This window comes from Ctenopharyngodon idella, chromosome 3 (assembly GCF_019924925.1).
Source record: "Ctenopharyngodon idella isolate HZGC_01 chromosome 3, HZGC01, whole genome shotgun sequence".
Taxonomy (NCBI): domain Eukaryota; kingdom Metazoa; phylum Chordata; class Actinopteri; order Cypriniformes; family Xenocyprididae; genus Ctenopharyngodon; species Ctenopharyngodon idella.
This window is the reverse complement of record NC_067222.1, coordinates 50679408-50691578: the sequence shown is the minus strand read 5'-3', so window position 1 is coordinate 50691578 and position 12171 is coordinate 50679408. Positions and strand designations below refer to the sequence as shown.

Here is a 12171-nt window from a genome sequence, read left to right as displayed (position 1 = left end):
AGTGTTTTTGTGTAATTCACTTTGTATGTTAATGATAATGCAAGGGAGAGTTTATAGATTTAAGACTTTAATGCGCACTTCTTGTACTGTGTTTTTTTCAGCTCTTATGGTGATTTTCTGGAGTGATAACGTATGCTTCATGTTTTGTTTGATGTACAGTAAACTTCATAAACTCATCAGTAAAGATTTGGCCATCATTCGGACGGGTTTGCTACAACAGGCTCGTACTAATAGTGGATAAAAGCAAGATGACAACATAAGATTTAAACACAATTAAACTATACCTGTTCTGTCTCCATGCAGCATATATTATCTGGCTCTGTAGGCTTCATTTTCAGACTCCAATTAAAACTAAACACAGCTACAGAGAGTTTCTGACATTATTAGTGTGTGAGATTGTTCTGTCACTGGAGCTCGGAGCATCAGCTCTTGAAGCTCCGCCCTCTTAGGCCATGTAACGACTGAGATAAATCAGACATGGTTTGCCATGGTTTTATGAGCTGAAACTATGCAGGCCGTTGCATAGTTTAGTCATTGTGAGTCAGGCTACATAGGAAAAACTCATAGCCCTCAAAACATGAGTTTGTATTTTGAAGATTTAAATGCTCGTGCATATATGTCGATACCTGTGCAACATATCAGTATTACAAGAATCTTTAATAGTTTCTTCTCTATCTGACCAACCCCAAATTACATGCAAAGCATGTAGACAAAGCATCATAAACTTTCCTGTCGGAAGCTCAAGTAGGCCTATAATTGGCCCACTGACCCAGAAGGGGAGAGGCCAGCACCAGAGGTTAAAAGCCAGCACACAATGCTCCTCCCTCTCTCTCTGGCCTACTCTGACAACACTGCAGCTGCGAGGTGCTGCCTGTGGGCCTGCAAGGCCTGGAGGCCTAAGCCTGCAGGCCCACAGCCATGTGCTCATCTAGAAGAGTGAAAGAACTCTTTCCTACTAAAAGTCAAACTAACCATGCAAGTTTGTCATCGTTCCTTCATTCAGCGCAGAAGACATCAATTGCAACTTCAACACCATCGGACTGAACTCTTAGGACTTTCTAATGCAACGGTATATCCGGATGATCTTCAAAGGCTGAGGCCTAATGCAAGTATCGTACAATATACTAAATTGCTGCTAGTTAGTTAAAGTTATGAACCTCCTTTGTTATCGAATGAGTTTTGTAAATGAATACTGATGATTCTTTCCTGTTTTTTTGGCTTCTCCATAGCTCCATTTCCTGTCCCACTTCTGGTTCAACTCATCATTGCTCATTTTACCTATGTATGTGTGACTTGTGTATGTATGTGTTCGTTAGTTTAGTTATGTGTTCCTGATTTAGTTAATAAAACTTGTGCACAATACATATTTGGTTCTGACTCCCTGTCTGCTAATAAATTGCCTCTTAAATGATAGATTTTGCTACCAGTTTTAAGTGCTGTAAATGCTAAGAAAGAATTATTTTTCTATGGTCATGAAAAATATCCTTCTCTTAGAATTAATTAATAATCAATACTGAGTGTTCACAGAATGAAACTGATTGATTAATTGTAATTTTAATGTAGCTACATCAAGTTAATCTGATTAACTGATTCAAATATTCATAATTAATCATATTTAATAATCATAATAAGTTATGAATAATTATTAATATTTCCCCTTTGAGCTAATATCGCTACAGCCATGAGCAGCAGCTCATTTGCATTTAAAGGGATTTATTTAATTTATTTTACATCTCTTAAAAAGGGGCATAATAGGTCCCCTTTAAAACTCATGTCATGATCAAAAAGATGATCAAGTGTGTCTTTGTAAGTGAATCACAGAAGGCCGAACATTCTGATATTATTACATGGTCTCATTTTACTGTTTATTAGTGAGTCTGTGATTCTCTATGGAGCTAGGAATATGACAAAATGTTTTGAATTTGAATTGTGTAAATTTGAATTATAGACAAGTGTCATTTAATGGAATTGAACGTTAGGTGCCATTTTACATAGTTCTGAATTTAAACTCTGAACATTTGATATTTAACAAAATTGAAAAATTTTATGCCATAATTTTCTATATATGTTTTCATACAGTGTATTTTTGTTCTTAATTCTTAGACTGCAAATATCCACTTCCTAAAAATACAGCTCAAGAATGTCACAAATGATCGTTCAGATGTGTAACATAACAAGCGCGATTACATGATACAATTTATTTCCGTTTAACATCATGCAAATAGGTTTATTGTAAGGCATTTAAAGGCTAATTCATACACCAAACTGCAAGCACCACAAACACAACTGGATGACTGTCATGTTATTTTTACAGAGACAGTAGGCTACCATGCCTCGCAAAAAATAATTAAATAAAAATTAAAAAGCAGTGAGCCGAACCAACAATGAACCATTTTATGACTGCATAAGGTAAAATGATTGATCTGTGGAGTTGTCAGATCAGCCAGGATCTACTGGTTATCTCTGCTGACTTCAGGCATTGCAGCTGATCCCAGTCAGGATAAAGTCAAGTTTTTATGTAGCCTATATTTTTTAGGATGATTTAATATAATTTGTATTGTGGAATGACCACAGGCCCAGGCTGGCCATCGGAAGCTCCGGGAGAAATCTCGCTGGCCTGGCGACTGATTTGGTCCACTGCCCCGCTCACTTTCATTTATTTATTCCCGCGTGAAAAAGACGTAGTATTAAAAGTATTAAAAATATATTTGAAATGCAAGTACATTTTAAATACATTTGCATTACCAACATGCTTATTTGAAGTGTATTCAAAATATATTGAATTGCATTTTAATATATTTCTAAAATAATACTAGAAGTACTTTAGTAATAAATACATGCTTAGTTACACTTTTAAGAAATATGCTAAACACAAGCATACTTTTAATATATTTCTAAACGGTATACTAGAAGTACTTTAGTAATAAATATTTGCTTAATTACACTTTAAAAGCTACAATATGTAAGATTTTTGCAGTAAATTATCCAAAAACCACTAGGCCAGTGTTATATTTTGTTCAGTTGAGTACTTACAATATCCCAAACATTTCGAACTATTTGTAAATCGTGAGAAAATCGTGATTTTAACCAAGGATACAGGACGTGTCCAAAATTCGCCTGTCAATGGCGTCATATCCGCGTTACCCTCGGTTTCCGGTTTTATTTTGTAGAAACCATGGAAATACTAAAGACAATTTAATATATTACATGTTTTATTATACAAGGAAACAACTGTTTGGTTACATTTATAGACAGAAAACTAATTATTGTTATTGTAACGAGTCGTCACACGAAGTGGGATCCATACGCAGGCTTTATTAACAGATCTCGTAGTCAAACAGGGAGTGGTCAAACAGGGGCAAACGGGAATAGCAGGGAAAAGCCAGAATCGTAGCCTTACAACGGGCAGTAGATCAGGGCAGGCAGATAAGAATCACAAGTCCAGTAAACAGCAAATAGTCCAAGGGCAGGCAGCAGAGAATCGTTAACGGGGATTAAACAGGTTCAACAACATGCAGACAGTCAGAATAAAGAACGCTCAGAAATGTACACCATGGCAATACAAGACCTCGCAACGATAGCGAGGTTGAGTGTGGCTTAAATAGTCCAGGTAATGCACAGCAGCTGGGTGTGGCAATCAGCGCCAAGGTACGGGGCTTGTGGGAAATGTAGTGCGTGTGTGAGAATGTGTGTGTCAGTATTCCGGCGAAGGCTCCCTCTGATGGCCAGAGGAGGGAATCACGGAGTTCGTCTCTGTGACAGTTATATAACTCAACACGTTTAGTCTTATTGTTTAAATCTAGTTTTCTTGATTTTCTGAGAGTACCATGCTTTTACCATGCCTCAGAGAAAAACTATTTTGTCAAGTAGCTAAGTAATACAACATTTTCTCCATCATACAATACATTTTAAAAGTAATTGCATGCCATTTATCAACACAAGCCACCCAGCATTTATTATGATTTTCTAAAATGAATCTAACTTACTGCAGTGTGCAACAAGTGTCTCACAGCAGCTGCCAAGCAAACGCAGAGTAATGTTATAACATCATTTTCAACACAGTCAAATGTATCAAATATGATAAAAGAGCGCTGTGTTACCTCATAGGCCTGACCGGACGGAGCAGCGTCTGCGACTGCAGCATAATAAAAGTTCTGCTGCCCACGAGGTGTGTCATGTTTGTCTCTCATTAGCAATCTCTCCAGCGGCCTCGTTCAGCTCCAACATCACTCGCCCTGCTCTGCTTCATACTACAGTAATGTTAATAATCTCATCCATGAACATGATTTCTGCTCGAGTCTCATCCTGATTCTTTTCCACTGGCTGTGAGGTGAAGATGACATTTCCCAAGATTCCGCACTAAAAACTCTGCGTCATCAAGCTACGTCTTTGTTTTGAATAGGCGACCTCCAGCGGCAAAAAAATTACATATTGTAGCTTTAAGAAATATGCTAAACACAAGCATACTTCTAGTATATTGTTTAGAAATATATTAAAAGTATTTTGGTAATAAATATTTCCTTAGTTACACTTTTAAAAAAATATTCTAAACACAAGCATACTTTTGGTGAAGTTTTATTGCATTTACAGAAAACATACCCCTGTTACTCTTATTAAGTATATTGTATGTGTACTTTAAGAACATAGCTAAATGATTCAGCTTTTAGTGGGTTTAAATGTACTTTTTAACCAAGTGTATGCCTACTGCAATATATTTTAAATATGTATATATTTATAATTTTAATATTTTCAAAAGAAATATATTTTGAAAAACATTTTTAACATTTACAATGTACCAACTCATAATGTATTATAAACATTTTTCAACTATTATTAAGCATTGCCATAAGCATACCTAAACTTAATATGTTGTTCAGTTTTACTTGTTTGTACTTATAAAAGGTCATGCTACTTGTAAAAGGCTGTTGGGTCCTTGGATCTTTTAAACAACTTGAATATTTGATATCTACGTGTGGGCAGAATTGAAACACTCCTTTCTGCTGATTAGTCAACCAAACATTAAACCGTGCCATCATCAGTTCTTCTGCAGTTCAGTGTAGCAAAATAATAGTCCTCCGCTGCTATGGATTCTTAACATGTTTATTGCAACTACATTTAATCTCTTTCTCATCAAACAGCCATTTTCTTCATGTCCAACAGCTGTCAGTGAAGGACGATGGCATCTATTGAACAACTGCTTTATGACACACTGGATGAGCTGGAAAGAGAAAATTTAAAGAGATTTAAGAGCTTCTTGAGACGAGATGGACCTATTTCAGCTTCTGCACTGGAAACGGCAGATGCAACTGACACAGTGAATCAGATGATGGATCGTTTTGGACCAGAAAGAGCTGTGAAGATCACACTGGATATCCTGAAAAAGATGAACCAGAACCATCTTGCTGAACAGTTAGAGAACAAACACAAGGAAGGTAATAATAAATATATATATATTGGTAATGTCAAACCTGTAATGTAAAAATAAAATGTGATAAATCTCTTTATCTCTCTTCCAGTCAAGATCATTAGCTGTGCTCAGACAACAAAATCTGTAAACAAATGACTTATAAAATCATATGTTGGTTTCATTCTAGATCCTGCACAAAGTTTACTTTATAAATCACATTAGCATTTGATTATTCATGATATTTTTTCTTTTTTTTCTTTTTCTTTTTTTTTTTACATCTATATACTGATGAGGTACAATGGCATTGCTAATAATGTTGGACAGGTCAGGGTTGGGATATATTATTGGGATCAGGACTGAGGTTAAGTGTGAGGGGGGACCTGTACTATGCCACCAGACCAATTCAGATAGCACCAATGACTATTTCAACAGCCCTATGGTCCATCCAAGCCCTGAACATGGCAATGACTTATTACACACACACACACACACACATATATATATATATATATATGCCATTTTTATAGCCAAGTCATTGTGATGTGACCATCACAAACAATTTGCTTGCTGAATTCAGAATAACTCACAGGATTACTGAAACTGAAATTGTTCAAGACATTGTTGCAGTCTATATATAAGCCCCAGCTCTGCATTATATTCAACAGTAATTTAATTATAACATGTTGACTTAAGTTTAATCTGTTTTTTTTTTTGTTTTTTTTTCATCAGTCTTTTTAACAGAGAATTTGATGCTGCAGAAATTTTTGGAAACCCACAAAACCAATATGAAGAAGAAAGCAGAACACATTTTTGAGTGCAAAGAAGAAAATGAAGTTCATCTCAAGGATGTTTACACAGAACTGTTCATCACAGAAGGAGATATGAAAGATGTCAATCAGGAACATGAGATTCTGAAGATTGATGATGCTTTCAAGAACAAACCAACACAGGAAAAAACAATCAAATGCAATGATATATTTACTGAACTGAGGAAAAAAAATGAGGAAAAGATTGTGCTGACCAAGGGAGTCGCTGGCATTGGTAAAACTGTCTCTGTGCAAAAGTTCATCCTGGACTGGGCAGAAGGAAACACCAATCAGGATATACACTGTGTGTTCCTGCTTCCATTCCGAGAGATTAACTTGATGACAAATGAAGATTTCAGTCTTCATGAGCTTCTGCTAGAATTTTATCCTGAACTGAAGGACCTGGAGAAATCAAAGTTATATAAGGAATGCAAGCTGGCAATTATATTCGATGGACTTGATGAGAGTCGCCTGACTTTGAATTTTAAAAGTAGACCATTGAACACTGCTGAGAAAAGATCATCTGTAGATGTGCTGTTCACAAGTCTGGTCAAAGGGAAGCTGCTTCCATCAGCTCTTGTCTGGGTGACCTCACGACCAGCAGCAGCCAATCAGATCCCTCCTCAGTATGTGGGTTTGTTCACAGAGGTGCGAGGATTCACTGACCAACAGAAGGAGGAGTACTTTAGAAAGAGAATAGAAGATAACACTCTGGCCTCCAAACTCATCTCACACATTAAGATGTCTCGTAGTCTCTATATCATGTGTCATATTCCTGTGTTCTGCTGGATCGTGGCCACAGTATTTCAGAATATTCCCATTGGGAACAATGCAGAGAACATCAACACAACACTCACTGAAATGTACATTCACTTTCTGCTAATACAGATGGACATGAAGAGCCAGAAGTATGATAAACAAGAAGAAAGGGAACATACAAATAACTTACAATTAAACAGAGAGATGATTTTGAAGTTGGCCAAGCTAGCATTTGAACAGCTGAAGAATGAAAACATTGTGTTCTATGAGAAAGATCTGAAAGAATGTGGTATTAATGTGAGTAAAGACACTGAGTTCACAGGAATGATCGCTGAGATCATCAAGAAGGAATATGGACTTCATGCAACAAAAGTCTTCTGCTTTGTGCATCTGAGTGTTCAAGAGTTTCTTGCTGCAGTGCATGTGTTCTTCTGTTACCTGAACTGGGACATGCAGGGGCTTCAGTTTTTCTTTGAAGATTCACAAAAAACAGCCGTAAGGCTTCAGTTGTTCATTAAAAAGATCTTTAGAAAAGTCAGATTTCATGACTTAGCAAAGAAGGCCATTGAGAAAGCCATGAAGAGTAAGAGAGGACATCTTGACCTGTTCCTGCGGTTTCTGCTGGGAATTTCACTAGAATCCAGTCAAAACCTGCTCAAAGGCCTCTTCACACGCATCAAAGATACCGCAAAGAGCATCACAAAAACAACTGAACACATTAAACAAGTACAAGACATGGATATCTCAGATGAAGCTTCAGTCAACCTATTCTACTGCTTACTTGAGCTCAAGGATCATTCATTATATGAGGAAATCCAGAGATACCTCATTTCAGATGAACATATAGGAAGAAAACTCTCATCTTCAATGTGCACAGTGCTGACCTACATACTGCTGATGTCAGAGAGGGTGCTGGATGAGTTCAACCCAAAGAGGTTCACGTCATCTTCAAACTACAAGAGACTCGTTCCAGCTGTGAGATGTTGCAGAAAAGCCCTGTGGGTAATTTTACTAATTGCTATTTATTTAAAGGATTTTTCTACATTGCTACATCTACATGTAGCTGTCCTGATTATGACGGGTACAATGTGTTGTTGCAAAACACTGAACATCAGAAAATAATCTGGGTAAATGTTCTGTTTTGGCAGATTTGATGGCTGTGGTCTTGATGAAACATGCTGTGAAACTATATTTTCAGTTCTACAATCATCAAACTCCCATCTGAGACAGCTGGACCTGAGTAGCAATTACCTGAATGATTCAGGAGTGAAGTTGCTTTCTGATGGACTGAAGAGTTCACACTGTCAACTGAACATACTGAGGTTTGACATTCACATTCACTCATTTCTTATGTTCAAATATGTGGATGAATAGCTGTTTCATAACTATGACTAGCACATTTAAATCAGAAAAGATATTTAAACTTGCTCTGCCCTTACGTCCTTTCTGCCCATACCTGCCCTTACTGACTCACCATGGAGTTGCCAGTTTTGGCGGTCTTTCCAGCTCTTAATGCCGAATGAGCCAGATCTCATGAAAGTCCTTATCAAAAGTACGATTTTCTGTTTATATTTATTGTACTATTTATATGCATAAATTAACTTTGGCACATATGATACACACGTTTGACGTGCATATAATACGCAGTTTTGGCATGCATATGATACGCAATTTGTTGACCCCACACCACTAATCCTACCCATTGCGTATCACACCAAAAGTAATTTCAGCGTATAAATAGCACGCCAAATACAAACATATACTCTCAACCATGAACACTATAAATAGGAAACAGAGAAACCGCCTCACCAATGAACATCTTGCATGCCTCACAAAGATTGCAAAAACAAGCTACAAATACATGAAGAAAGTCAAGGAAATGCATGCATGCTTCCACTCATCCCTGCATTAAGGTAATCCTGCTTTTTTGTCATTAAAGGAAATGTAATTACAAAAAAAAAAAGAACTTTCCTGTAAAAGTGGCTCTCTTATTGACTTTGTCCTATCAGTGTGGCAAGAAACAAATGGAAAAAAAAATACATCATGGAACACAAAGGCAAACAGAAAAATATAAGATATTATATGTGAGAGTCAAAATTTAAACATGCAAAATTAATAATAAAGAATATCATGATACCTGCATAAACCAATAGAATTTTTTTTTTACATTTTTACTTTCCTTTTTCTTTTTTTCTTTCCCCCCTTTTAAATTTTAAAGATTTTTATAAAGAAATGGATGGATATCAAAATCTTTGTTTAATCGCCTAGCTATAGTGTCTATGCTGTAGTATATGTGTAAATCCAAAAAGTCTCACGTTTCAACAGTGAATTATTAATGTCACCTCCACACTGTGGATATCTGAATGTCTGAATGTCTAGAGACCGAATGTCTAAAAGTAGCAAAGTACCGGACTTTTGAAATCTTGATTTCTGAAATGTGGGTTTTTAAAGGTGTACTAGTTTTACCCACATAGCAGAGACCGCAAGGATAATGCTGTCAGCAAATAGACAAGGGACTCTGAGGTACAAATCACAGCAGGTTTATTAAACAACGATGGAGACAACACAGGAGAGAGGACAGTCCAGGTAAGCAGGCAGGGAGTGGGAAAGTCTTGTGGTGTCTTTGTGTGTTCCAGGGGATCCAGAGGGAGCTGAGGAGCGTGGAGACGGTGGAGAACAGCAGCAGTGGAGAACTAGGACGCATCACAGGAACAACAGGTAAGTATTCAACGGGTAAGTGGGTCAGGCAAAACAACATGGTAAGGTTGACGTTGACGAGACCAGACAAGGGAGTGCAGGAGAAGAGAGTATTTATAGGAAGTGCTAATGATGATGTGCAGGTGCAGGGAATCCATGAGATGATGAGCTGACTGGGTGCAGGTGTGGATCAGGAGGAATGCTGGTAAATGGAATTCAGGGACGGTAAGACAGATAGTGACCGAAACAGTACTCCCCCCTCCCAATAGGCGCGTCCTCGCACCGTAGATGGAACAACTGGGGAGGGAGGGCGGGCATCCTGGAGTCTTACCAGGAGAGTGACTGTGACGGTGCAGGTAGCTATGCAGCCTCCAGGACGGAGCTGGGAACTCAGGGGGCATGGCGGCACGGGCACCTCAGGTGGCCATGGTGGTTCAGGCATCTCAGAGGGCCATGGCGGCTCAGGCAGCTCAGGGGACCATGGCGGTTCAGGCATTTCAGGGGGCCATGGCGGCTTGGGCAACTCAGGGGACCATGGCGGTTCAGGCCGTTCAGGGAAGCCATGGCGGTTCAGGCCGTTCGGGAAGCCATGGCGGATTAGGCAGCTCGGGAAGCCATGGCGGTTCAGGGTTCAGGGTTTCTTTGGAGGAGCTATGGGTCTCTGGACCGGAGCAGGGTCTCTGGGCCGGAGCAGAGTCTGGAGCGGGCTTGGGGACTGGAGCAGGCTCGGGAACAGGAGCGGGCTCGGGGACAGGAGTGGGCTCTTGAGCACCCTTAGGGACTGGAGCGGACTCTTGAGTGCCCTCAAGGACTGGAGCGGACTCTCGAGTAGACTCGGGGACTGGAGCCATCTCTACGCTCTCAACGAGGAAGAGAGTCGCCTATGGGCTCGGGACTAGGAGGGGAGTCACCTCTGGAGTCGGGACGAGGATAGGAGTCGTCTCGGGGCGAGGACGAGGAAGGGAGTCGCCTTGGGACTAGGAAGGGAGTTGCCTCTGGACTTGGGACGAGGAAAGGAGTCTTCTCGGGGCGAGGACGAGGAAGGGAGTCGGCTTGGGAATAGGAAGGGAGTCACCTCTGGACTTGGGACTAGGAAGGGAGTCGCCTCGGGACGAGGAAGGGAGTCGTCTCTGGACTTGGGATGAGGAAAGGAATCGCCTCTGGACTTGGGACTAGGAAGGGAGTCACCTCAGGATGAGGAGGGGAGTCACTTCTGGGCTCGGGACTAGGAAGGGAGTCACCTCGGGACGAGGAGGGGAGTCGCCTCTAGGCTTGGGACTGAGACAGGAGCCCCCTCTGGGCTCAGGATGGGGACTGGGACAATTACTGTACAGTGGTAAGGGACAGGAACCATCACAGGACTGAGGTCAGGGACTGGATCCTGGATGAGGAAGAGAGTCATAGCCATGGTGGCGGGCATCTTGACTGAGGGCTCAGACGTGGTGGTGGCCATCTTGACCGAGGGCTCAGGCGTGGCTGTGGCAATCTTGACCGAGGGCTCAGGCGTGGCAGCGGCCATCTTGACTGATGGCTCAGGCGTGGCGGCAGCCATCTTGACCAAGGGCTCAGGCGTGGCGGCGGCCATCTTGGGTCGCGGCTCAGGCATGGTGGCCATCTTCCTCACTTGACTTAGGACTAGCTTTAGCCTTAGCAGCTGTAGCTGGAAGGGAGGCGGACTCAAGCGCTGACCTGACAGATGTTGACATCGGGTCTGCAACCTTGGCCCCCAGGTCAAGCCCATTTACGTCCTCGGGGAAACACAGGCGAGCAGGAATGGACAGAGCCATTGGAGCGGTATGTGAAGGGAACCAGCGTGAGTTGAGCTGGTGAGGCCTTGTGTGTTTCCGATGGGACTGGATGAAAAGGATACTTTTTTACTTTAACTTCTTCAACTTCAAAATTAGAACCGTTTAGATAAAGAACAAGATTTATCTATTCAACTAGGGAGAAATAACAAGCAGGTTCGCTACAACGAATAGCATTCTCATCCAGTCCCATCAGAAAACAGGCACTGAGGGAGGCATCAGGCCAGCTCACCTGATGGGAGAGCTCAAGAAATACCTCCACATACCTAAATTTACCTACCTCCCTAAACCAGAAACATATATTGGAAGAGTTTGGTTCCAAAACGCTATAAATCCATTTTGATTAATTTGAGTAAAAATGTGTTTTCTTTACCAAGAAAGTGGGAGGATGAAAACCACTATTTTCTGTTTCAAACTTTTACATAGCATCTTTAGGTTATAATAACATTAAAAATTCAAATCCAGATTTTGATTTTCAAAGATTTATTATAAAAACAGATTATTTTTTCTTCCAAAATGCAATAAATCCATGACAAGAATGAATCATTCTTGGTCAAACGGCTTTTAAAAAATATTCATGATTCAGTTTTGGGGACTGTGACAGAAGTTTGATGCTGTCGTGTGAGAACATGCAACAGCCGGCATTTTTCCTCCTCCCGAGTGCCTCATCTTCTTAATCTCCTCACGTAATAGATTT

At 40.2% G+C, this 12171-nt stretch overlaps 1 protein-coding gene across 15 annotated transcripts in view; it reads left to right on the top strand.

Moving 5' to 3' along the window:
- LOC127508728 (NACHT, LRR and PYD domains-containing protein 3-like) overlaps window positions 1-12171 on the top strand; it is a 274592-nt gene that overhangs the window by 198486 nt on the left and 63935 nt on the right. For 6 of the 15 annotated variants that reach the window (XR_007928889.1, XR_007928888.1, XM_051887018.1 and 3 more), the window contains exons 3-6: window positions 1004-1282; window positions 5161-5432; window positions 6137-7970; window positions 8121-8294. Coding sequence is in view for 13 of the 15 variants with exons in the window: in XM_051887018.1 (XP_051742978.1) it covers window positions 5177-5432; window positions 6137-7970; window positions 8121-8294 (2264 nt within the window). In the remaining 2 variants the exon portion in view is untranslated. Of the gene's footprint in view, window positions 1-1003; window positions 1283-5138; window positions 5433-6136; window positions 7971-8120; window positions 8295-12171 lie in introns of all 15 variants that reach the window. The other 9 variants (XM_051887012.1, XM_051887007.1, XM_051887017.1 and 6 more) reach the window with 7 other exon arrangements.